This window comes from Daphnia magna, linkage group LG4, assembly GCF_020631705.1.
Source record: "Daphnia magna isolate NIES linkage group LG4, ASM2063170v1.1, whole genome shotgun sequence".
Taxonomy (NCBI): Eukaryota; Metazoa; Arthropoda; class Branchiopoda; order Diplostraca; family Daphniidae; genus Daphnia; species Daphnia magna.
In genome coordinates, this window is record NC_059185.1 from 2,527,063 (window position 1) to 2,551,507 (window position 24,445).

At 41.6% G+C, this 24,445-nt stretch overlaps 7 protein-coding genes and 1 pseudogene across 20 annotated transcripts; 5 read left to right on the top strand and 3 right to left on the bottom strand.

Annotated features, from left to right (window-relative positions):
• The first annotated feature begins 200 nt into the window (after positions 1 to 200).
• On the top strand, positions 201 to 5,667 carry LOC116920942 (vascular endothelial growth factor receptor 1). 13 transcript variants are annotated; one of them, XM_045172920.1, is made up of 20 exons: positions 201 to 488; positions 581 to 683; positions 763 to 857; positions 924 to 1,019; positions 1,109 to 1,206; positions 1,280 to 1,798; positions 1,873 to 2,038; positions 2,124 to 2,299; positions 2,374 to 2,539; positions 2,607 to 2,777; positions 2,863 to 3,030; positions 3,096 to 3,172; positions 3,240 to 3,527; positions 3,610 to 3,757; positions 3,832 to 4,062; positions 4,143 to 4,340; positions 4,425 to 4,582; positions 4,657 to 4,779; positions 4,840 to 4,969; positions 5,034 to 5,667. In XM_045172920.1, exons 6-20 carry the CDS (start codon positions 1,550 to 1,552, stop codon positions 5,360 to 5,362), a joined length of 2,778 nt encoding a protein of 925 aa, XP_045028855.1. In that variant the 5' UTR covers positions 201 to 488; positions 581 to 683; positions 763 to 857; positions 924 to 1,019; positions 1,109 to 1,206; positions 1,280 to 1,549; the 3' UTR covers positions 5,363 to 5,667. The 13 variants fall into 13 exon arrangements, with proteins under 13 accessions (XP_045028855.1, XP_045028859.1, XP_045028860.1 ...); XM_045172924.1 differs by having other exon boundaries at positions 1,109 to 1,152; positions 1,620 to 1,798; XM_045172925.1 differs by having other exon boundaries at positions 924 to 1,009; positions 1,066 to 1,152; positions 1,620 to 1,798.
• Positions 5,668 to 5,814: 147 nt separating this feature from the next.
• LOC116935007 lies at positions 5,815 to 8,093 on the top strand. The gene is made up of 4 exons (XM_045172934.1): positions 5,815 to 5,980; positions 6,498 to 6,927; positions 7,009 to 7,585; positions 7,652 to 8,093. The coding sequence occupies exons 3-4, from the start codon at positions 7,011 to 7,013 to the stop codon at positions 7,938 to 7,940; spliced, it is 864 nt and encodes a 287-aa protein (XP_045028869.1). The 5' UTR covers positions 5,815 to 5,980; positions 6,498 to 6,927; positions 7,009 to 7,010; the 3' UTR covers positions 7,941 to 8,093.
• A 710-nt stretch (positions 8,094 to 8,803) lies between these two features.
• LOC116920078 lies at positions 8,804 to 10,320 on the bottom strand (annotated as a pseudogene).
• A 166-nt stretch (positions 10,321 to 10,486) lies between these two features.
• LOC116920077 (lactosylceramide 4-alpha-galactosyltransferase-like) lies at positions 10,487 to 11,302 on the top strand. Its single transcript, XM_032926138.2, has 2 exons — positions 10,487 to 10,507; positions 10,802 to 11,302. Exons 1-2 carry the CDS (start codon positions 10,487 to 10,489, stop codon positions 11,300 to 11,302), a joined length of 522 nt encoding a protein of 173 aa, XP_032782029.2.
• A 783-nt stretch (positions 11,303 to 12,085) lies between these two features.
• On the top strand, positions 12,086 to 16,842 carry LOC116920944 (vascular endothelial growth factor receptor 1). Of its 2 annotated transcripts, XM_032927128.2 has the most exons (16): positions 12,086 to 12,275; positions 12,342 to 12,499; positions 12,812 to 12,875; positions 12,988 to 13,097; positions 13,190 to 13,292; positions 13,688 to 13,866; positions 13,926 to 14,097; positions 14,160 to 14,332; positions 14,387 to 14,552; positions 14,729 to 14,923; positions 14,998 to 15,228; positions 15,310 to 15,507; positions 15,595 to 15,752; positions 15,832 to 15,954; positions 16,015 to 16,144; positions 16,209 to 16,842. In XM_032927128.2, the coding sequence occupies exons 6-16, from the start codon at positions 13,717 to 13,719 to the stop codon at positions 16,535 to 16,537; spliced, it is 2,025 nt and encodes a 674-aa protein (XP_032783019.1). In that variant the 5' UTR covers positions 12,086 to 12,275; positions 12,342 to 12,499; positions 12,812 to 12,875; positions 12,988 to 13,097; positions 13,190 to 13,292; positions 13,688 to 13,716; the 3' UTR covers positions 16,538 to 16,842. The 2 variants fall into 2 exon arrangements, with proteins under 2 accessions (XP_032783019.1, XP_032783017.1); XM_032927126.2 differs by lacking the exons at positions 12,086 to 12,275; positions 12,342 to 12,499; positions 12,812 to 12,875; positions 12,988 to 13,097; positions 13,190 to 13,292 and having other exon boundaries at positions 13,357 to 13,866.
• On the top strand, positions 16,556 to 19,330 carry LOC116920979. Its single transcript, XM_045172935.1, has 4 exons — positions 16,556 to 17,155; positions 17,673 to 18,102; positions 18,184 to 18,760; positions 18,827 to 19,330. The coding sequence occupies exons 3-4, from the start codon at positions 18,186 to 18,188 to the stop codon at positions 19,113 to 19,115; spliced, it is 864 nt and encodes a 287-aa protein (XP_045028870.1). The 5' UTR covers positions 16,556 to 17,155; positions 17,673 to 18,102; positions 18,184 to 18,185; the 3' UTR covers positions 19,116 to 19,330.
• Positions 19,331 to 19,392: 62 nt separating this feature from the next.
• LOC116920973 lies at positions 19,393 to 20,546 on the bottom strand. Its single transcript, XM_032927164.2, has 4 exons — positions 20,449 to 20,546; positions 20,188 to 20,376; positions 19,785 to 20,104; positions 19,393 to 19,711 (listed from the first exon to the last, which is right to left on the bottom strand). Exons 2-4 carry the CDS (start codon positions 20,374 to 20,376, stop codon positions 19,393 to 19,395), a joined length of 828 nt encoding a protein of 275 aa, XP_032783055.2. The 5' UTR covers positions 20,449 to 20,546.
• A 1,075-nt stretch (positions 20,547 to 21,621) lies between these two features.
• On the bottom strand, positions 21,622 to 23,207 carry LOC116920962. Its single transcript, XM_045172926.1, has 5 exons — positions 23,068 to 23,207; positions 22,698 to 22,928; positions 22,248 to 22,627; positions 21,822 to 22,189; positions 21,622 to 21,763 (listed from the first exon to the last, which is right to left on the bottom strand). The coding sequence occupies exons 1-4, from the start codon at positions 23,200 to 23,202 to the stop codon at positions 21,823 to 21,825; spliced, it is 1,113 nt and encodes a 370-aa protein (XP_045028861.1). The 5' UTR covers positions 23,203 to 23,207; the 3' UTR covers positions 21,622 to 21,763; position 21,822.
• Positions 23,208 to 24,445: the final 1,238 nt, after the last annotated feature.

The following is a 24,445-nucleotide window of genomic DNA, read 5'->3' on the forward strand; positions in this document are numbered from 1 at the left end:
TATTTTATCGAGACGTTTCTCGTGACATTGGAAATGTTAGCCCTCCCTCGAAGTATTTGGAAAAAGAGGTTGGACCACAAAACAAAAAGGACCCGGAATTTCATTGTGACGTGCGCAAAAGGTACTCCACACCTTCGCGCTGTTTTAGGGGATGGTGCGGGAAGGGTTTGCATGACTTTAAGATGGAAAATCAATACAACCGTGTCGTCAGTACGCATTCGGACACGAAGGAGGTCTGCTGCTCATTTCAATTACGACTTTTAAAAAAAGGTGGCGTATTACTTGTCTCAGGTGACATTCGTAATATGCAAATTTCATCTGAGATGAACAGATTTCTGTTTTTTTGAGTTACTGCGAAGAAGACCCACTGTTCTGTGATGGCCGTTTCTTGCCGAACGACAAGCGAGTCCTTGGACATCGTCGATGCTAACTGTCAAACGGTGTGGACGTCCTCGTTTATTCATCTACGTTTCAGCATTAATGAACAGGTATGTACAAATGTAATGATGCATGTGAGACGAAGGACTTGAATGATGTTGAATAGCAAACCTTTTTTTAATTGGGTTTTGTCCGTCATCAGGTTTCAGCCGAGCGTGCTAAACAAGTTCAGTTTTGATAGGTGAAGACAAATGCGTTAGAAATAGTCGTAAATTCAGAACGAGTTTACGGTACGATGACCAAAGGTAAAGCCTTTTTGTTTCGTACTGTGCACCTGAGCGTATAAGATGTCTGCTAAAAATAGTTTCTTTTCGTGATTGTCAGGGAGGATGTTGACCCGAGTAACAGCTGATGTGGCATCCATTTTCCTTAATGCGGTCAGCGACGCAATTGTTTCTCATTTTGTGTATGCAAATCAAGTAATAAATTCACTTTATTGCGTTTTAATTCTTTCGCTGGACGTTTCTCTTCACATTTGGATGCAGGATGGACTTGCCCGTTGAAGCAATGGACAACTGCTGGAGACTGGAGGAAGATCAAAAGTGCACAAGCGTTTGATTACGGTGGAATGGTGGGCTCTGGTAATAGCATCACACACCATTCAAACAAAGGGTTTAACTATTTTAGGCTGTCTGCTTTCTCCTATTGTTTTCCGAAAATGCGCTACGAGGTTGTCGTGTGTGTATCATCAACTTGGATAAAGGACGCGCCACGGTTAGTCATTCAAAGAATTTTAGTTTGTCAATATCCGCCGAAAATCCGGAACTTGTAAGTTAAAATCTCACAATGCTTATTCCAATGAAGCCAATACCGAGTTCTAAAGGATATGGGCGACCTAAAGGGTTGCATTGCCAAACAGGAAACAGCTCGCTTCTAAACTTCGCTACAAAATTCGGCAGTTGTTTCACGACGTGATTGCCTAATATCCTTTTCCTGTTGTATACGACATTGCTTCTCAATCTCACGCGATTAATACCTCAAGTCAGAATCAAAGCGTTACGCATGTGATGTTCCCTTTTGTTTCACGTCGGAAACGTTCTAGATTTGTAAAATTCAAGTGTTGATTTTCACGAACGACGTAGCCAAAAAAAATCGTGGCATTTTGTGTGCAATGTGCAGTTCAATTGCTTGTGTCGTCCAGTGCGGATTACGGATGCTTTTATTCTACTTGATCTTTCAAGCGACTCCCAAAAGTGACGCTCAGCTGTTTATGATTCCGGGAGGCGAGGAACGCACGATCGATGTCGGCTCGCATCTCATCATAACCTGCACTTACAAGTATCCAGACGAACACGACCGACTAAATTACAGGAGAAACATTTCATGGACGTTTCCGTACTATCTCGTCAGGAACGAGGAAGTATAAAACATGTTTACAAACACACACTGAATTTGTATTTGAAATGTTTATGAATTGCCTTTGAAATTGTACAGGGTGTTGTTGAGCCTACGCAGGTTAGGTTTAGCGCGACAGCGGACAAGAACGAAACGCACTTGACATCAACCATGACTCTAACAAACGTGACAGCCTACGACACGGGCTATTTCAGTTGTAAGGCCATTTATAGAGACGAAATTAAGCAATACGTCTACGTTTACGGTGGGTTGTCTTCTATACAGTGTCGGACGCGTTGAATACTTCGCGGCAGTTTTAACGTTTTTTTTCAATGTATGTATGATTTCAGATCGTAATAATGCCGTTATCAAAGATGACCCGCAATTCCGGACCAAACAAGAATCGGGCGAACCGCTTCTTATTGGATGCCGGCCCACTCATCCTAACGTTACAGTCGTTCTTCTTCGTCTAACTCGGCATATCCATCCAAAAGAAGAGAACAATTACCAATGGGATTATTCAAAAGTAAATCTTGAGGGGAAAAAGACAAACAAAGAAACATATTTTTCTTTTTAAATTGCAATGATGAACTGTATTAGAATCTTTTATCTGGACCTAATCCGAGCTGGACGCTGGACTCTCACAAGGGACTGAGGAAAAAGCGGGCGACCGTTGGTGACACGGGCTATTACTATTGTTTTGGCGCAATGGGCGAACCTGTTAGCCGTTTGGATAAGAGGATCATCTTCGTGATTGGTGTCCGAGGTATTTGACGTTGGCAATTTGAATTGATTCGCACCTGCTTCTTCCAACCACCGTAACGCTTTAATAGGAGTGGAGTTGGAAAGACTTGATGGAACTGACGATCCGCTGGAAGGAAGCAATGTCACGTTGGTTTGTCACACTTATGCCAATCTCGAATTCTCCTCGCCACCAGAGTGGATTGTCCGGAACAAGAATACGGGAGGCATGCAATATATCGATGAGTTGAGCCCTCCCAAAGGTCTGGCATCGGTGATTTCTTGCCGCCTTAACGAAGTATTGACTCAGCTCTAACTGCGAATCTCTTTATTTTTCTGTGATGGCAGGTGTTGAAATAACAACGGAAAACATTACGAGACCTCAATTCACTTGGATCTATTACGAAAGCCGGCTGCAGTTATTTAACATTAGCCTGGACACCCCCACGACTCTTCAATGCAAAGGCAAAACGAGTAAAGGCATAGTATTTCGAACAGCTTCGTTTGCAATCAAAGGTAAGCTGGATTTAATTACTTGTTTATACACGGCTGTAGCTCTCAGAATTTGGTCAATCTACCAGTTCAATTGGAGAAGGAAAGACCAAAGAATTTAACTTGCAGCATACCGTCACACGCGGATCGCGTTCAATGGCTCAAGGTTCGTCCTTCATTTGACCACATTTCTCTCATCTCGTTGTTGAATGTTTCGCAAAATTCAATGTTAGGATGACCAAGAGTATTCCGGTCAAGTTTACTCATTGGGTAGTATGTCAGTGTTGCCTCTTCGAGGGACGGCTGGCGAAGGAGGTGCCTACGCTTGTCAATGGAAAAACAAGCGAGGAGAGGTTAAATATCGCAATTTCACCGTCTCACCCATTTTCTACGAGCAGACATTTGCCAAGAGCGATGAAGAAACTGATAGTCGAACAAGGATCGTCCTAGGTTTTTCTATAGCTCTTGTTCTATTAATTGCCGTTGGAATTGCCGGCAGCATTAAACTCTACGCCGATCAGGTGAGCAGAAGATGTGCAATGAAGCCCAATTTCGCTAAATTATACTGTGGTTTCTCGATTGGATCGGCCGAATGCAAATCAGAAGAAACTTCAAGTGTATCCTGGAGCATTAAAAAGATTCCTTGAAGGCAATCTTAGTGGAATCGACCCGCTTTTGCCAATGGAAGATCAAATCGAAATGTTACCTTACGACCAACGATGGGAATTTCCCCGATACCGTCTCAAATTAGGTTCGTTTTACTTTGTTTGATAGTTCTTTCCAATTGCAAAGCAGTTTTGATTGGCGACGCGTAAAAATTTCCAGGAATTCAGCTGGGAGTTGGATGTTTCGGCCGTGTGGTTAAAGCTAAAGCCGTTGGAATGAATAAGAATTCGAACGGAACTGCCAGAACTGTGGCCGTTAAGATGGTCAAGTCGCAAATCAACTCCGCCGCGCTGGAAGCCCTCGTCAGGGAATTGAAAATACTCATCCATTTGGGGTCGCATTTGAACGTAGTCAACTTGTTGGGTGCGTGCACTAAAGAGATGCACAAAGGTACGAAACAAAACACGCGCACATGAGCACGTGGAATGTTCTGCACACGTTTTTCGTCGTCACGTCTTTCAATTGTGTAGGAGAGCTGTTGGTGATTGTGGAGTACTGTCGGTTTGGTAACTTGCAAACCTATTTGTCCAGCCACCGTGGCAGTTTTGTCAATTTAGTAGACGAATTTGGCAACATGAGATCTCAAAGCGAGACGGAGGGAAAAGAAAACGCATTAAATTTGCAAGAAATGTGTGACAGAGATCCAACAGCCTCGACGTTTTGTTTGGGTGAGTGTGTGAAATTCAAATTCGAAGAGAACAACCAGTTTGCTTAAGTATTTCAAGACGTTTTCTGTTGACAACTTGCAAAAGATTTACTTCCAACGGATCCGACTGGCAGTGGTGAAACTGGGCTGGAATCCATCTGCCAATATCAACGAGATGCGGCTCTTCCTTGCATAACCACACGCGATTTGATCTCGTGGTCGTTTCAGATAGCAAGCGGAATGGATTACTTGGCTAGCAAAAAGGTCAACTACATTTGTTGATTGTGTAGCCCCACTCAACACGAATCGTCGTGACTCGACCTTTCTTGAATTTGTAGGTCCTACATGGCGATTTGGCTGCCCGCAATGTTCTACTGGCCGACGCTGGGGTGGTCAAAGTGGCTGATTTTGGAATGGCCAAGAGGTTGTACTACGACGGTAAATACGAGAAAACGAGCCAGGTCTGTCTACGTTTGCTCGTGTAGAGCTCGTCGATCTATATCGTCCTCTTCCACTAACAGGGATTGCTGCCCGTTAAATGGATGGCCATTGAATCGCTGACGGATCGTGTCTTTTCGAGCCAGTCGGATGTCTGGTCGTTTGGTGTTGTTCTCTGGGAACTGTTCTCCCTCGGCAAAGTTCCGTATCCAGGTAGGACGAAGCCAACGCTTTTAAAAAATCTTGTGGCGGATGGTTATGCAAACTCTAACTCAAGGAATGGAAATTGGCCACCTGCTGGTCAAAGAAATTCAAAATGGATATCGAATGGAGAGGCCGATTTATGCACCGAATTTCTTCGGTGAAACGATGACCAGGTGCTGGAAAGCCGACCCGAACGAACGACCCACTTTCCGCCACCTGAAAGACGCGATTTGCAGTCAGATGGAGTCATGCATCAGCTCCGAGTACCTGTTTATGGATGTTCCATGTCAACAGCAACTCGACGAGGGAAAAGAATATGCTAATTCTACAGACATGTTGACACCAGCAAAGTTGTTGAACGACCCATCGAGTTGTCAACCCCCAGCACAAAGTGAACGGTGATCATCAAATTTTCGATTGAGAAATGGATCGAATTTTGTGTGGTTCAGAAACAGTGGCCAGCTCCTTGGAGATTACCAGTTAAGTTGTTGAAATGGACGAACATGTTCTTCTGATAGAAACAACTTCCTTTAACGACATTTTGATGATATGCCCTTCACGCTTTTATTCCCAACAGCCACCTTTATATCGGTATCGTTTCTCTTGTTGGCTACCTGTTTGGCCGAAACCATCATTTCCTTAATTAACAATTTGTTTGAAATGTTCTGATGCGATAACAGTACAATCACACAAGTATTTAATTCCTAGTTCAATCTTCCGCCATTATTTTTCTCTCTGTGTTTTTTTTTCTCGCCCCAGCCTTGTTCCGTTGATGAAATCATGCTAACCCTGCCCTCTTTACAGCTTACGTCATAGCAACAAATGTATCGCCACTCATTAGGTCTTTGGTTTTAGAGGGGGTGTTTCATTTCCACTGCATTTTGCTGTAAAAAAATCCTTACCCCACCTTGATTTCTTAGAAACGAATGAGAAAAACGAAACAAACGAATAACGCTGCGTCAAACGTGTAAAAGATTTGAAATGGATTCGGTCGAGTTCGATGCGATTGTGGCCATCAAGGTTAGTTCACGTTAGTTGTTTTTCAGTTTAGGTTCAAGTTGATTGTTCTCCAGCCCTCTGACAGTCGATTTCCTTAATGGATATGTGATGATTTAGGACAGATCCGCCCCATTCGTTTTCTTTTGTGTCACTCGTTGCAATGACGATGTGGCCCTTGAAACCTTTTGCTTTTACCGACAACTGTTTCCCCAATGGCTATCTATTTTTCTTAAATAGCAGTTGTATCGTTTAATTAGTATAAACGCAATTTGTTTATTCACGCACGGCATCTTTGCTGGTTTCCATTATAAAATCACTGCACAGTAGGCACCGTCCTTTATCAATGTCGGCTTAAGGCACAGTTATCAACTGATAAGAGACTCCATTTATACCTATCAAAATTCCTTGTAATATTTTGTGTCATTCAACACCCTAGGGCAGGTGTGGCACTCGCAATCTCTTCTGTAATGACTGTTCGATTCTGACGTACAACGTCTTAATGCTTCCTCTATTTAATATCCTTTTGTGTTTCTTACAGTTCTGTTGATATCTATCTCAAAGCTACGATTGCATTCAACAAACCCTGTAAGGCCCTATAAACCGGACACGGCCGCCGTAAAAAGGCGTTAGAAAGTACAATGAAGTTGGCCATCTGGATGTCTGAATGGAGAGAGTCAAAGCCACGCAGACAAAGCAAAACCTTTAAAATTTCTTGGCTCTGGAATCGATGCTATTGGAGTTGATTCTTTCTTAGAAAGGCGCTAAACGAAATGGATGTGTGTATATGTCAACAATTGTTTCACGCTGGCCTTGACGGGTGTATCGTGACAAGGGGCAAATGGTGAATTTCGTTCGTTATACCAGTGGAACAGGAGCTAAACGATAACGAAACACCTATAAAAGCACGTTGGGCTATCGGTAGGGAGATCAGTTGACAGTTGAACTGTTCCATCCGCAGTCTACATCAGGCAAGTTAATCTAAATCCAATTTTGCTTGAATTATAGCAAGATTTAACTCATTTACTTCTTCTGTCTCTTTGATAATTTAGAAATGAAGTTGTCCGTTTTCCTGTTGATTTTGGTCGCTGCTTCCCACCAGCAATACCTGGGCCGGAACATGTTCCGTTTGCCATGGATTTCGACGCGGTTCGCTCAACAGCAGCCCATCGAATATCCTTATTACTACAATCCTCGTTACCATGACGACAGCTATTCCGGTCCCGACGCGACACCCGTCATCATCGTGAATCGAGTTAATGAGGAACATCCAAGAGCATCAACCGATCGGATGATGAATACCGGAGATAGGAGTCAGCAGTTTGATGATATGCGCGTCGAGCCCAGAGTTAAAAACTACGGACATAGACAACAAGATTTGACGTTCGGCAATAAGCCGCAAAATCGTTTTTTTTTTACGAAACAGTACCACCCGTACAAGACGGCTACGTTGACCATTACTTCTACGTGCACGGCTATTACCTTCAGGACGTGCGTTCCACGAGCCAATTTTCGTCCACCACTGCCCTTTCCCATTCCCGATTGTCGTCGTAAAAGGCAAGCTGAATCCGATTTACTGGAAGATGATCTTGATAATCAATTCGCTATCGATCCCAGTCAAGTGCAACTGTAAGTTTCACACGTTGTTTTCAAAACTAAAGATTGGATTCATTGATTTTTGAAATTCTCTTTTAGAGTAATGCCAACGGAGCAGCCGATGAAAGTGTCTTTTATCCACGACGGACGTGAAATTACGCGTGAAATCATGTCTTCTAAGGAAGAGGAAGGACGTGGCAGTCGATTGGTGGACGCGTCCGAGATGCAGATGAGAAACAAGAAGCGATTTTTGTACTTTGGGCCGAGTGCTCTGGTGGCAGGAACAACCATCACTTCGTGGTCGGTAGTTTCAACTATTATCACCAGCACTTTCGTTCCAGCAGTGCCATTCCGATGCTTGCCTCCTGGCTTCACAATTTGCCCTTAATTATCACTGACGAACGTAGAAATCCCAATATCCTTACATTCTACTCATTTCACATTAGATTTTGTTACTCACCGGGGTTTAGTTTTTTCCAATTTTAATTCTTATTTTAGTGCTGCTGTACCAGTGCTCTAGAAATTACAGTATTACAATTTCCTTATTTGCAAAATGAAATTGAAGATTTCAAAGTGGACCATCGTTGGGGTTGCATTTGGTAGTTATTCCCCTAATAGCATTTGAAGATTTGTAAACGAAGGGAAACGGAATTAACGCACTGTAAGCATTTAGATTGCACTTGCTGTTTATTAGGTTTATGGCTTAAATTTAGTTACTGTTTTAGAAGAATTCAAGAAATAGAAATCAAATTTTAAGACATGTGTGCTTGTTGAAGAGCAAACCGAGAAACCTTCAGGACGGCAAATCAGGTACCCTGGTCCTTGCCCAACAACACTCAAAAGAATGACCGTTTTTGTGCTGGTTGCTGAAAAAAACGTGTAACTGACAACTGTTGTAGTTGTGACAAGGTGAAAAAACAATCTTTTCATTCTCGATTCGCGTTCGGCTCGAGAAATTGAGGACAAATCGAACGTTATTCGGAGGTAATGGTTGATAGCGATTGAATTCTTTGTTTCTTAGTTTGGTGTCCGCCTCTTCCCTAATAACCTAAGACAATGGAGCCAACTACCAAGTTTATGAAAAGAAATTCAAAACAGTCGTTCCAGAGCTGTTGGCCCAACTGGCAAATGTTACTCAGTTGATTTGGCTCAATCAATATCCAGTCTTGGATTTTATCATCATAATCTTGATTCTGCTTGATTCCAATAAAAACATTTATTCAAAGAAGATACACAACTACACCAAAGTCATTCGGCGAATGTTTAAATTATTGATTAATGCAGAATCATTTTATTATTCAATCTAGAAAATTGCCTTTCATACAGGAATGATAACAATGGCATCCGCATATGGGATTCGAGTAATCCGTTGGCAGAAGAGAACATCCGCTCGTGTGCCGTCCTAAAACGCGATGAGATCGTTCACGTCGATCGTCGTCCTTACCTGTTCAAAAATACTGCCTTCGCAGATTGCAACGACTTTATTCACACGGGTTATTCAGCTCTTTCACAGGCCACCAATCTCTTGTATAACGACATCTGCAACGATGTGATGGATTTCCATTGATCTTCAATTTTCCCCAGCTCGTCGACTCACCGCGCATTCTAGTACCAACACTCAGGCTGTTCCTTTTGCCTGGAACAAAAAATCTACCCTAAAAAATGTGGTTCCTAATTTTAATAACTGTTAAAAAACTGGAACGAAATACTGAGATGCAGTTGAGGGAAATAAGTCATTAAAAAACATTGGGAGCTATAGAAAAAACATTAGGGCAATGGGTTCGAGCCAATTGAATATAGCCTTGCGACGAGTTCTTGTAAATCGGTTGATTTTTACTTAATTTATTCCAAATATTGACTCCGATGATTCTGTCCGTCAGCCAGGTTAGACGACCATCGGTTTCGTTTGCCCACGGCTGAACAAATAAAATTTTCATTTGACCGTAGTGAACGGGATGAAAAGATGTTGTCGGCAGGACGTTGAAACCTCTACAGGGGACGTAATCCATCGGTTCGATATCCGTCACGTTGCACCACTTTCGTAATGCTCGTGTAATCAAGGACGGTCCATTATGTCCCCAAATTGTTGAACTATTTTTTAAAAATTTGGTTTTACTGTTAAATTTTTTAAAGTGTACGTAACTAATTCAAAAACACTTGCTTGAAATTCAGGAGAAAATCTTGAATGACCATGTCGATGAATGGATTTTTCAAATCTGCATGGATGGCATCGTTATTCAAACTAGTGGCATCCTGTACGGCGACGAAATTGCGATAGAACGTAACTGGGCGGACAGAGATGATGTCCAGATCGAAATAATAGCCACCGTACTTTTGGAGCGTTAGCAAACGGAGGCCATTGCTCAAATTGTTGACCTGGAATTGAGCCCATCTTCCAATCGGTGCAGTGATACCAATGTTCCAGTACTGTTCCAGCTAAGTATTCCTCCAAATTGATACTGACCAATCTAATGTTGTTGTATTTCTCTTCCAGTTGTTGTAAAATGAAGACGTTTTTGTTGATTGGCTGAGAACTGATAAAGCCTGAACGCATGGACAAAACCCAATTAAAACGGCTTGCTACTCAAGATCGTTTAATCCTTCATCTTTAAAGATTATCATTATACATTTGTACATACCTGTTCATTGATATTGAAACGTAGATGAATAAACGAGGACGTCAACCATTTGACAGTACCATCGACGATGTCCGTCGACTTCCCCGTACAAATTGTAAACTCGCTTGTCGGTGGCTGACAAACACCCATCGCAGAACAGTGGGTCTTCTCCGCAGTAGCTGAAAAAACACATATGCCCCATTGTTCTGTGCAGCTCAGATGAAAATTTGCGTATTACGAAACAGCACCTGAGACAAGTAATACGTGACCTTTCTAGTCGTAAGCAAAAGCCCCAGCAAGACTCGTCCGTGTCAGAATGCATACTGACGACAGTGTTGTATTCATTGTCCACCTTGAAATCGAGCTAACCCTTCCCCAAAATTCTCTGAAATAGCGTGAGGGTGTGGGGTAGTACCTTTTGCACACGTAACAACTTCCGAGTCTTTCTGTTTTGTGGTCCAGTCCCCTTTTTTTTCAATATTTCTGGGGGCAAGGTTGGGCCAATTCCAATGTGACGAGAAACTTCCCGAGAAAATACAATCTGCGCATGTTAGGTCAGCTTTTTTGTTTGTCTCAAACTTGACACAAGAAAATGTTAGTCACGTTAAACGAATATATAGGAGGAGGTTAGGCTACTCTCAAACCTTTGGATGCCGACATCTTTTGGAATTTTGTTCCAGAAGAAGACGATGGCGTTTTGACTGGCTCCGCATTTCATTTTGAAAAAGGGCATCCAATCATCCGCAAGATGATGACTTACCTGACCTCTTCGTACCATCCGAAAGAATGGGCGTATTCGGGTCCGGCAATGATACAGTCGGTTGTGCTGAAATATTGCCGCAAAAAATTACCGGAACCGACGTATCCGCTTTTTCTATGTCCGGAGATCAAAGTGTTGCCTAAGAAATATTTGTATCCGTACAAATTTGCCGATTGGAAGCGCTTCTTCCTCACCAACGTGAGCAGCAGCGATCCGATTTTTGAAAGCTACGCTGTTCACCCTTATAATAAATTGTCGAAAAAAGAGCCGATCCTTGTTGGATCCGATCAGTTGTACAGCCAAATTGCCAGGGTTCATTGTCCATTGACCTACGCTCACGCAGTTGCCGATCTGGAAGTGGATTTCTTCTAACTTTCGTCTTAATCATGTTTCCTTGATTTATTCTTGAAAAAATTGCTTGTAATTTACTATTAAGCGTAATAGCCATAGAGTTGAATACATTACATGACGGTTATATTCTTTATATAGAAGACTTGGACAGATTTTTAGCTTCCGCTTTTTATTATGGCCAACGGCGATTTCAAGAGAATAATGTGGGATGTCAGGCGTGACTGTCTTTTCATCATAGCTTTGCTAGAATTTCTCGCATTTTGCGGCGGCTCTTCGTACCCAGCTCTAATTACTGTTTTTCCTCCGCTGGGTCGGTTTGCAACTTGTTAGAGGCATTAACATGGCCGACTTTGCCTGCGTTTAACGTAAAGTCTTTTCTTTCATCGTTGGGGAAGGAGCTGCCCTTTAAAAACGGATCGATTTTGTGCGAAATGAGTGTCGACTGGTGGAATCAGTGGAAGATTCGTCAGTGGAAGCTCTTAAAAGGCTGTTGCTTTCTATTCGGTTTGTTGTTATTGGCAATCTTCGTGTTTAACCACGACGCACTATCGTGGAGAAGAAACAAACATCACGAAACGCACAAACACGCTGCAACTGGCACAGGGCCACAGGTATTGTTCCTATATATTCGTTTAACGTGACTAACATTTTCTTGTGTCAAGTTTGAAACAAACAAAAAAGCTGACCTAACATGCGCAGATTGTATTTTCTCGAGAAGTTTCTCGTCACATTGGAATTGGCCCAACCTTGCCCCCAGAAATATTGAAAAAAAAAAGGGGACTGGACCACAAAACAGAAAGACTCGGAAGTTGTTACGTGTGCAAAAGGTACTACCCCACACCCTCACGCTATTTCATAGAATTTTGGGGAAGGGTTAGCTCGATTTCAAGGTGGACAATGAATACAACACTGTCGTCAGTATGCATTCTGACACGGGCGAGTCTTGCTGGGGCTTTTGCTTACGACTAGAAAGGTCACGTATTACTTGTCTCAGGTGCTGTTTCGTAATTAAATTTTCATCTGAGCTGCACAGACCAATGGGGCATATGTGTTTTTTCAGCTACTACGGAGAAGACCCACTGTTCTGCGATGGGTGTTTGTCAGCAACCGACAAGCGAGTTTACAATTTGTACGGGGAAGTCGACGGACATCGTCGATGCTACTGTCAAATAGTTGACGTCCTCGTTTATTCATCTACGTTTCAATATTAATGAACAGGTATGTACACATGTATAATGATGATCTTTAAAGATGAAGGATTAAACGATCTTGAGTAGCAAGCCGTTTTAATTGGGTTTTGTCCATGCGTTCAGGCTTTATCAGTTCTCAGCCGAGCGTGCTGAAGAAATTCAGTTTTGATAGGTGAAGACAAATGCTTAGAAATAGTCGTAAATTCAGCTTAAGCTTACGATACGCTGACTAAGGGTAGACCTAAAGCCTTTTTTGTTTCGTACTCTATGTACAATTGTACATACGTGCATTTGAAACGTAAAATGTTTGCTAAAAATAGTTTCTTTTCATGATTTTCAGGGAGGATGTTGAACCGGATAACAGCAGATGTGGCATCCGTTTTTCTCTTAATACGGTCAGAGGTGTAAGTACTCTCCACAACTGTTCCTCATTTTGTACGCACTTCAATTTTAAAAAAATTCACTTTAAACGTCATAATTCTTTTGCTGGACGTTTCTCTTCATATGTGGATTCAGGATGGTCTTATCGCATCTCATCACACATCGAAGCGATAGACAACTGATGGAGGCTGGAGAAACATCAAAAGTGCTCAAAGCGTTTGATTATGGAGAAACGGTGGTATCGGGTAATAAAATCACACTGATTTTTTAAACAAATTTGTTTAACCATTCTAAGCTGTCGGTCTCCTGTTTTTTTCCGAAAAAAATGTGCTACAAGGTTGTCATTTGCGATCACGTATCACCGACTTGGACGAAAGGCGCATCATGATTAGGCATTCAAAGAATTTTGCTTTTCAATATCCGCCAAAGATCCGGCACTTGTAAGTCAAAAACTCACAATTCTTTATTCCAAAGAACCCAATACTGAATTGTATATAAGGATATGGCGACCTAAAGCATTGCATTGCCAAACAGGAAACAGCTCGCTTTTTAACTTTTGCTTCAAAATTCGGCAGTTGTTTCACGACGTGATTGCCTAATATCCTTTTCCTGTGTTAAACATTCCTTTCTTAATCTCACACGAGTAGCTAATAACTTGTGTCGGAATCACAACTTTGCGCATGTGTTGCTCCCTTTTCACGTCCGAAACGATTTGCAAAAATTAAGTGTGGATTTTCACGAACGTCTGCAACGCATCTGTGTGCAATGTGCAGTTCAATGACTTGTGCAACCAAGTGCGGATTACGAATGCTTTTATTCTACTCGATCTTTCAAGTGACTCCCAAAAGTGAGGCCCAGCTGTTTATGATTCCGGGAGGCGAGGAACGCACGATCGAAGTCGGTTCGCAACTCATCATAACCTGCACATACAAGTATCCAGACGAATACGATCGTCAAAATTACAGAAGAAACATTTCGTGGACGTTTCCATCCTATCTCATCCGGAACGAGGAAGTAAAACTTGTCTATATACAAATACAATTAAATTGTATTTGAAAATGTTTGCCTTTTAGGGTGTTGTTGATCCTACGCAGGTTAGCAAGCGTTTTAGCACGACAGCGGACAAGAACGAAACGCACTTGACATCAACCATGACTCTGACAAACCTCACAGCCTACGACACGGGTTATTTCAGATGTAAGGCCATCTATAGAGACGAAATGAAGCGATACGTTAACGTTTGCGGTGGGTTGATGCGTTGAATCCTTCGCGGCAGTATTAAAATTTTCCAATGTACGTATTTTCAGATCGTAATAATGCTGTTATTAAAGATGACCCGCAGTTCCGGACGAAACAAGAATCGGGCGAACCGCTTTTTATCGGATGCCGGCCCACTCATCCTAACGTTACAGTTCTTCTTCGTCTAACTCGGCATATCCATCCAAAAGAAGAAAAAAAATTTCAATGGGATTATTCAAAAGTAAATCTTAAAGACTCTTTTTGTTCAATGTGCGGTAATTGATGGCAAGTATAGAACCTCTTGTCTGGACCTAATCCGAGCTGGATACTGGACTCTCATCAGGGGCTGTGGAAAAAGAGGGCTACCGTTGGTGACACAGGCTATTACCATTGTTTTGGCACAATGAACAAACCTGTTGACCATTCGGATAAGAAGATCATCTTCGTGATTGGTGTCAAAGGTATATTTGAAATTGACAAATTTGAATTGATTCGTACAGTTGATTCGTACGGGAAGCCTGCAAGATATCGATGAGTTGAGCCCCCCCAAAGGTCTGCCATTGGTGATTTCTTGCCGCCTTAACGAAGTATTGGCTCAGCTTTAACTGCGAATCTCTTTATTTTTCTGTGATGGCAGGTGTTGAAATAACAACGGAAAACATTACGAGACCTCAATTCACTTGGATCTATTACGAAAGCCGGCTGCAGTTATTTAACATTAGCATGGACACCCCCACGACTCTTCAATGCAAAGGCAAAACGAGTAAAGGCATAGTATTTCGAACAGTTTCGTTTGCAATCAAATCAATTCCTCGATACCGTCTCAAATTAGGTTCGTTTTACTTTGTTTGATAGTTCTTTGCAATTGAAAACCAGTTTTGATTGGCGACGCGTAAAAATTCCTAGGAACTCAGCTGGGAGTTGGATGTTTCGGCCGTGTAGTTAAAGCTAAAGCCGTTGGAATGAATAAGAATTCGAACGGAACTGCCAGAACTGTGGCCGTTAAGATGGTCAAGTCGCAAATCAACTCCGCCGCGCTGGAAGCCCTCGTCAGGGAATTGAAAATACTCATCCATTTGGGGTCGCATTTGAACGTAGTCAACTTGTTGGGTGCGTGCACTAAAGAGATGCACAAAGGTATACGAAACAAAAATGAGGACGTAGAATTTGTCGGTACGTTTCTCGTCTTTATACGTATTTGATTGTGTAGGAGAGCAGGAGAGCTGTTGGTGGTTGTGGAGTACTGCCGGTTCGGCAACTTGCAAACCTATTTGTCCAGTCACCGTGACAGTTTTGTCAATCTAGTTGACGAGTTTGGAAACATCCAATCGCAAAGCGAGAAAGAGGAAACAGAAAATACATTCAGTTTGCATGAAATTTGCGACAGAGATCCAACAGCATCAACGTTTTGTTTGGGTGAGTGTGATGTGACATTCAAACTCGTAGAGAAAATGAGTTTGCTAAAGTATTTCAAGACTTTTCTTCTGTTGACACTTGTATAAGGTTTACTTCCAACGGATCCGACTGCCAGTTGGGAGACTGAGCCGGAATCCATCTGTCAATATCAACGAAATGCGGCTCTTCCTTGCATATCCACACGTGATTTGATCTCGTGGTCGTTTCAGATAGCAAGCGGAATGGATTACTTGGCTAGCAAAAAGGTTTACAAGACGTTGATTGTGTAGCCTCACTTAACACGAATTTCAAATTTATTTTCGATTTTTTTTTTTTTATTTTCAGGTTCTCCACGGCGATTTGGCTGCCCGTAATGTTCTACTGGCCGACGATGGGGTGGTCAAAGTGGCTGATTTCGGAATGGCCAAGAGGTTGTACTACGACGGTAAATACGAGAAAACGAGCCAGGTCTGTCTACGTTTGCTCGTGTAGAGCTCGTCGATCTATATCGTCCTCTTCCACTAACAGGGATTGCTGCCCGTTAAATGGATGGCCATTGAATCGCTGACGGATCGTGTCTTTTCGAGCCAGTCGGATGTCTGGTCGTTTGGTGTTGTTCTCTGGGAACTGTTCTCCCTCGGCAAAGTTCCGTATCCAGGTAGGACGAAGCCAACGCTTTTAAAAAATCTTGTGGCGGATGGTTATGCAAACTCTAACTCAAGGAATGGAAATTGGCCACCTGCTGGTCAAAGAAATTCAAAATGGATATCGAATGGAGAGGCCGATTTATGCACCGAATTTCTTCGGTGAAACGATGACCAGGTGCTGGAAAGCCGACCCGAACGAACGACCCACTTTCCGCCACCTGAAAGACGCGATTTGCAGTCAGATGGAGTCATGCATCAGCTCCGAGTACCTGTTTATGGATGTTCCATGTCAACAGCAACTCGACGAGGGAAAAGAATATGCTAATTCTACAGACATGTTGACACCAGCAAAGTTGTTGAACGACCCATCGAGTTGTCAACCCCCAGCACAAAGTGAACGGTGATCATCAAATTTTCGATTGAGAAATGGATCGAATTTTGTGTGGTTCAGAAACAGTGGCCAGCTCCTTGGAGATTACCAGTTAAGTTGTTGAAATGGACGAACATGTTCTTCTGATAGAAACAACTTCCTTTAACGACATTTTGATGATATGCCCTTCACGCTTTTATTCCCAACAGCCACCTTTATATCGGTATCGTTTCTCTTGTTGGCTACCTGTTTGGCCGAAACCATCATTTCCTTAATTAACAATTTGTTTGAAATGTTCTGATGCGATAACAGTACAATCACACAAGTATTTAATTCCTAGTTCAATCTTCCGCCATTATTTTTCTCTCTGTGTTTTTTTTTCTCGCCCCAGCCTTGTTCCGTTGATGAAATCATGCTAACCCTGCCCTCTTTACAGCTTACGTCATAGCAACAAATGTATCGCCACTCATTAGGTCTTTGGTTTTAGAGGGGGTGTTTCATTTCCACTGCATTTTGCTGTAAAAAAATCCTTACCCCACCTTGATTTCTTAGAAACGAATGAGAAAAACGAAACAAACGAATAACGCTGCGTCAAACGTGTAAAAGATTTGAAATGGATTCGGTCGAGTTCGATGCGATTGTGGCCATCAAGGTTAGTTCACGTTAGTTGTTTTTCAGTTTAGGTTCAAGTTGATTGTTCTCCAGCCCTCTGACAGTCGATTTCCTTAATGGATATGTGATGATTTAGGACAGATCCGCCCCATTCGTTTTCTTTTGTGTCACTCGTTGCAATGACGATGTGGCCCTTGAAACCTTTTGCTTTTACCGACAACTGTTTCCCCAATGGCTATCTATTTTTCTTAAATAGCAGTTGTATCGTTTAATTAGTATAAACGCAATTTGTTTATTCACGCACGGCATCTTTGCTGGTTTCCATTATAAAATCACTGCACAGTAGGCACCGTCCTTTATCAATGTCGGCTTAAGGCACAGTTATCAACTGATAAGAGACTCCATTTATACCTATCAAAATTCCTTGTAATATTTTGTGTCATTCAACACCCTAGGGCAGGTGTGGCACTCGCAATCTCTTCTGTAATGACTGTTCGATTCTGACGTACAACGTCTTAATGCTTCCTCTATTTAATATCCTTTTGTGTTTCTTACAGTTCTGTTGATATCTATCTCAAAGCTACGATTGCATTCAACAAACCCTGTAAGGCCCTATAAACCGGACACGGCCGCCGTAAAAAGGCGTTAGAAAGTACAATGAAGTTGGCCATCTGGATGTCTGAATGGAGAGAGTCAAAGCCACGCAGACAAAGCAAAACCTTTAAAATTTCTTGGCTCTGGAATCGATGCTATTGGAGTTGATTCTTTCTTAGAAAGGCGCTAAACGAAATGGATGTGTGTATATGTCAACAATTGTTTCACGCTGGCCTTGACGGGTGTATCGTGACAAGGGGCAAATGGTGAATTTCGTTCGTTATACCAGTGGAACAGGAGCTAAACGATAACGAAACACCTATAAAAGCACGTTGGGCTATCGGTAGGGAGATCAGTTGACAGTTGAACTGTTCCATCCGCAGTCTACATCAGGCAAGTTAATCTAAATCCAATTTTGCTTGAATTATAGCAAGATTTAACTCATTTACTTCTTCTGTCTCTTTGATAATTTAGAAATGAAGTTGTCCGTTTTTCTGTTGATTTTGGTCGCTGCTTCCCACCAGCAATACCTGGCTCAGAATATGTTCCGTTTGCCATGGATTTCGACGCGGTTCGCTCAACAGCAGCCCATCGAATATCCTTATTACTACAATCCTCGTTACCATGACGACAGCTATTCCGGTCCCGACGCGACACCCGTCATCATCGTGAATCGAGTTAATGAGGAACATCCAAGAGCATCAACCGATCGGATGATGAATACCGGAGATAGAAGTCAGCAGTTTGATGATATGCGCGTCGAGCCCAGAGTTAAAAACTACGGACATAGACAACAAGATTTGACGTTCGGCAATAAGCCGCAAAATCGTTTTTTTTTTACGAAACAGTACCACCCGTACAAGACGGCTACGTTGACCATTACTTCTACGTGCACGGCTATTACCTTCAGGACGTGCGTTCCACGAGCCAATTTTCGTCCACCGCTGCCCGCTCCCGTTCCCAATTGTCGTCGCAAAAGGCAAGCTGAATCCGATTTACTGGAAGATGATCTTGATAATCAATTCGCTATCGATCCCAGTCAAGTGCAACTGTAAGTTTCACACGTTGTTTTCAAAACTAAAGATTGGATTCATTGATTTTTGAAATTCTCTTTTAGAGTAATGCCAACGGAGCAGCCGATGAAAGTGTCTTTTATCCACGACGGACGTGAAATTACGCGTGAAATCATGTCTTCTAAGGAAGAGGAAGGACGTGGCAGGCGATTGGTGGACGCGTCCGAGATGCAGATGAGAAACAAGAAGCGATTTTTGTACTTGGTGCCGAGTGTTCTGGTGGCAGAAACAACCATCACTTCGTGGTCGGTACTTTCAACTATTATCACCAGCACTTTCGTTCCAGCAGAGAATTTCCTATGCTTGCCTCCTGGCTTCACAATTTGCCCTTAATTATCACTGACGAACGTAGAAATCCCAATATCCTTACATTCTACTCATTTCACATTAGATTTTGTTACTCACCGGGGTTTTGTTTTTTCCAATTTTAATTCTTATTTTAACGCACTTTAAGCATTTAGATTGCACTTGCTGTTTATTAGGTTTATGGCTTAAATTTAGTTACTGTTTCAGAAGAATTCAAGAAATAGAAATCAAATTTTAAGACATGTGTGCTACTAAGTTGCTTGTAAAAGGCGTACTGATTGTTTTGGAAGTCCACGTCGATCAATTAGGTGTTGATGGTGCTTGTTGAAGAGCAAACCGAGAAACCTTCAGGACGGCAAATCAGGTACCCTGGTCCTTGCCCAACAACACTCAAAAGATTGACCGTTTTTGTGCTGGTTGCTGAAAAAAACGTGTAACTGACAACTGTTGTAGTTGTGACAAGGTGAAAAAACAATCTTTTCATTCTCGATTGTTTCGATAGTGGCATTTCTTGCGAGCTCTGCTTCTCGTTCAGAAGGTCCTCGTCTTTGGACGAACTGATTAGTGGAAGTTCCGCGTTTTCCGTCAGCAGATTCAACGCTAAAATAACCGTCGGTTCAACTCTAGAACGAAATGTTGAATCAAAAATCATTGGCCTCCCCAACAAACATTACATTCTGAAGTGTTAATACTTACGGCTGTACGTAAGTTGGTTTGATGGCTAATTGAATGTCTTTCCAATTAGTGATTGATTCCACAATTTCGGCTCGCTTACGACGGCATATCACGCTAGCAAAATTTGGAAAAAACTGGTTACTTGGAATGCATGATTGGACTTTGGTAAATGTCACGGATGACGTTATCGTGAACGTGATCGTGTTCACTTTATTCAACAAATGCGTTCGGCTCGAGAAATTGACGACAAATCGAGCGTTATTCGGAGGTAATGGTTGATAGCGAATTAATTCTTTGTTTCTTAGTTTGGGGTCCGCCTCTTTACTACCAGGATCAGTCCTCTTCAAAAATGAATCAGTTAAAAATAAAATCAAGTTTTGGTGATGATGTGAAATTCAAGATTTTTAAAATTCGGTTCTCCTACTTGCAGTTGACGAAAACAAGGCATTTCCAGTTCGTCGTTATTGTAGTTGGAGGATAAATAGTCATTGATTGTGGCTGATTGCCGTGAATAATAAGGTGCCAACCAAAACATTCCTTCACCTGGATGCTGACGGAATTGCTGTTCAGTGACGGCCACAAGGGCTGATAACACGATGAAGGTAAATTCCATCTGATTGTACAAGAAAACATTACGTTATTCCAACTCCAGAGCCATTACTTTAACTTAAAAACAATTCAGTACCTCAGTGTGGAGAATTCGGATCCTGCTGCCCGACTTTACTTTCCTTTGCTGCGGAAGTCAATGGATCGCACTACACCAGGAATGAGCTACGTTTTCACTTATATACCATCCTACCGTCCGTGGCATTCAACAGCACCCTCTGCTCTTCAGTGATGCTTTACTGTTATGCACACCGAGTTATATTCGCTCTAATTGACGGGATAGAGGTAATTAACGTATTTCCCTTAACATGTTGATCCTCACTTGTGAGTCATAAAGCAATATTCTTCAAACTCTGTAGAAGGGTGCAATAACTGCCTAATATTTAACAATCCGATGACGACGTCATCAAAATTTTTTATCGTTTTTTTTTTGTGTGTAAAGTTCCTGACGGCCGATGAACTTCGAGGCAGCGTTCATTCTACAAGAACGTCTGGCTGTCAATCCTTGTACAACTACAGTTGTTAGCTTAGTTTATGTGTCATTGACGTAGTGTTTACGAGCACATTTTAATGTGCTTTTGGAAGAAAATCCTCTTTCTTCGTTAAGACGTGTTTTCCCCAGGAAATTGATTCGAGAAATTGTAGTGGGAATTCTTAGTCATCGAATCGCTAGAATTCAACAACCTGTGTATGGTTCTTCCGTTCACATTCATTATTTTTTACCTATCCGCGTCTCACATTTTTTTTTACCCTTTTTATCCTACGTATTTGCAGCAGGTGATCCCTCTTTCTCACTCCTTCCGCTCTTAATTTTTTTAACACATTTCGGTAAAAATGTAAAGGAATATAGCAAAGGCTTTCAGCTGTTTAAGTTAATTGATACTTTGAGAGACTTTAAATGGCGTTAGTTTCATTTTGCACTGCCGGAAAACTAAACTATGGTTATTAAAAACTAATAACTGATAGGATATTGGCCGGTTGATGGTATATTCTTTTTCAACTAACTTTGTTTTGTTTTTCTTGAACTGTAGGCCTATCAGCTTTATAATCAGCTCACCACGTCTTCGTTTGCTTCTCGAAAAAAATAATGGGTATTTTTTTAAGCCTTCCTTTTAATTACGTTATAGGGTCAAGTGTTCAATCGATTTAAAAATAATCGTTAAAATATTGGATTTCATTCGTTTGCAGTTTTGTAATGAATCGCTTCAATATGATGGGAAAGCTAAAGGAACTAATTGGTAAGTTATTTTCTTTTGAATGGTATATTGATTTTCCCTTTATCTGATACAATAACCAAGTATATGATTGCACAGATTTCAACCAAAGGATGGAGGCATAAATCAGATTCGACGACGTATCGAGACAAACAATGTTGAAAAACAGAATTTCGATGTCTAGTAAAGTAATATAAAAGAGGTTAATATTATTTTGAAAACATGTCTAGTTGTCTACCTTAAGGGAAGGAGGGTATTGGTGGTGGTGTAGTACTGAAGTTAGAGCAGACAACAAAACCCTGAGGAAGGCAAGCTAACTGTCCTATCGGAGGAAAAAATGGGTTTGGGTTCAACAAGTTAACTGTTTTCGTGACTGTTAGATTCAGTAATGCGTAACTGATGGATGTCGTCGTCGTCACAAGATGGGAAAAAAACCTTTTCTCTCTTAAATACACCACCGCCTTTAGCGTGACGTTCGAAAAGTCATCAAGAATGTCTTCATCTTTCGAAGAAATAACGCCGTGATTCACTGCCGGATCGTTTACGAATGGTCCGTTTTCTGCTGCCGTTGGATCTCTTGGCGACGATAGAACAGTTTGCTCCACTCTACAAATTCAAAGGATTTTCAACAACCTTTTTAACAATCGAATGTCTTTGTGCTTACGGTTGTACGCCTGACGGAGCGATGGCAAACTGGCTCGTTTCTGATTTAGAATCTGAGGACTCTAAAAATCCACGTCGTTTACGACAAATCGCGCCTGCCCAACCGGAAGTAAACTCGCTAATCGGAATGCACGATTGCACCGTGACGATCGTCAAAGTTGACACCAACGTGAATGTAACCGTTTTCATTTTTTTCAGCAGATTAGTTCGACTGGCCTTGCTGATGACGATTCGCGGATGATTGTATTGCGCTTTCAGCCGTTGAAAAAACGAAGGCAGAAAACGGCCTTTGCCCAGTTTGCCTCGTGATTGAACATCTGGAAATTGATCTTCGTTCACATTGTTTACGTTTTCCATGGCATTCAAGTACGGTTGCTTATCCTAAAATGTATATGTAATTCATCAACAGGTCATTTCTGATTTGAAGCAATGCTTTTAGTTTAATCTTTACTTGTGAATAGGCTGGAATTCCTGGCGAATGTGACCAACGATCGATATATGTGGCCGCCCTGCTATCTTCCGTATCGTGATTTTTAACAGGTTGGTAATTGTAGTTATGAAATACGGGTCGTGGTGGGTAATGAAATAACCACCAAAGTAACCTTTCTTTTTCTAGTAGCTGAAAAAACTGTTGATTGGAGAATACGAGAAGACCCAACAGCAAAATCAACGCGAATTTCATCTGTAAGTTTTAAAAGAAGTAAAACGTTAAAAGATTTGAAATCCATCTAACCATAATGGAAGTAGCTTTCAGTGTACTTCACGAAAAAAAACAAAAGTAAATGTTATAATTCTGGAGGAGATTCGGATGGTATGCTGACTTCGGAGATTCTTCGCAACAAGAGATGCTCAAACGAAGGACTATCGCCCTCTTTATATAAGCACATATCCGGTATGGCGAACTTGTTCCTTGCGGATGAAGGCCTGCTTGCGGAGAGCTCAAACAAAAGTGACATTCACTTGATATCGGACAATTAATAGGCAAAAGGCCTCTTATCGTCACTTGAGCGTGTTAATGAAGTACCACGGTAACGTCCACAACACGCTGCGTTCCTATGGCCACGCAGATTCTTATTGTTTGGTAGACTAAGTGTCTTTTAAAAATGCCTCCAGACTACGCCATTGTGTTTCGATAAAATGATTTGATATGGATTCAGTCGAGTTCTTTGCCATTGTATAGCTCATCAAGGTTAACGTTTAAATTGTATTTTTCACGGCTCTTTTACCAATTTTTCTTTGTGGAACTTTGATGATTAAGGACATATCCGCCCATTTGTTGTAATGACGATTTGGCGTTTGAAGCGTCAATTGTTTCCCCCGATGGCTATGAGTTTTTTTTAAGCGTTTGTATTGTTCAATATCTTTTGCATTAAGACCTAATTTTGTTATTCACGGTCGTCATCTTTGTCGGTTTACCATTAGAAATCCATGAATGCTTATGACTTGATGGAATGGGGGGGAGGGGGCTTGTTTTCGCAAATCTTTCTTGTACTTTTTCTTTGTTTCATTTCTTCAATTCCGTCAGGTCTTTGGGTCTTCTACGTAAAGTAAGAATGCCAACTGGCGTAAGATGCTGCCCTTTGTTTATGTATTCAAAATCCTTAATTACTCTGTGCGTACTAGTTAACCGTAACCGTTTTCACTTTATTCAGTAGATTAGTTCGACTGGCCAAGTTGACGACGATTCGCGGATTGTATTGCGGTTTCAACTGTTGCAAAAAAAGAAGGCCGATAACGGCTCGTGCCCCATTTGCCTCGCATTTGAACGTCTGGAAATTGATCTTCGTCCACTTTATTTGCATTTTCAATGGCATTCAAATACGGTTGCTTATCCTAAAAGGTAAGTAATTCATCAACAGGTCATTTTGGATTTGAAACAATGTGTATAGTTTAATCTTTACTTGTGAATAGGTTGGAATTCCTGGCGAATACGGCCAATAATTAAGAAACGTAGCAGTCCTGCCATCTTTGATATCGGGATTGTTAACTTGTTGGGAATTGTAGTTATTCAACGAGGGCTGTGGTGAATAATGAGACAACAACCAAAGTAACCTATCGTTTGTTAGTTGCTGATAAAATTGCTGATTGGAGAGTACGACAAGACCCAGCAGCAAAATCGGTGCAAATTTCATCTATAATTTTAAAAAGAGGAATTATAAAATATTATTTAAAATCAATCAGTGCATAATTAGCTTTTGA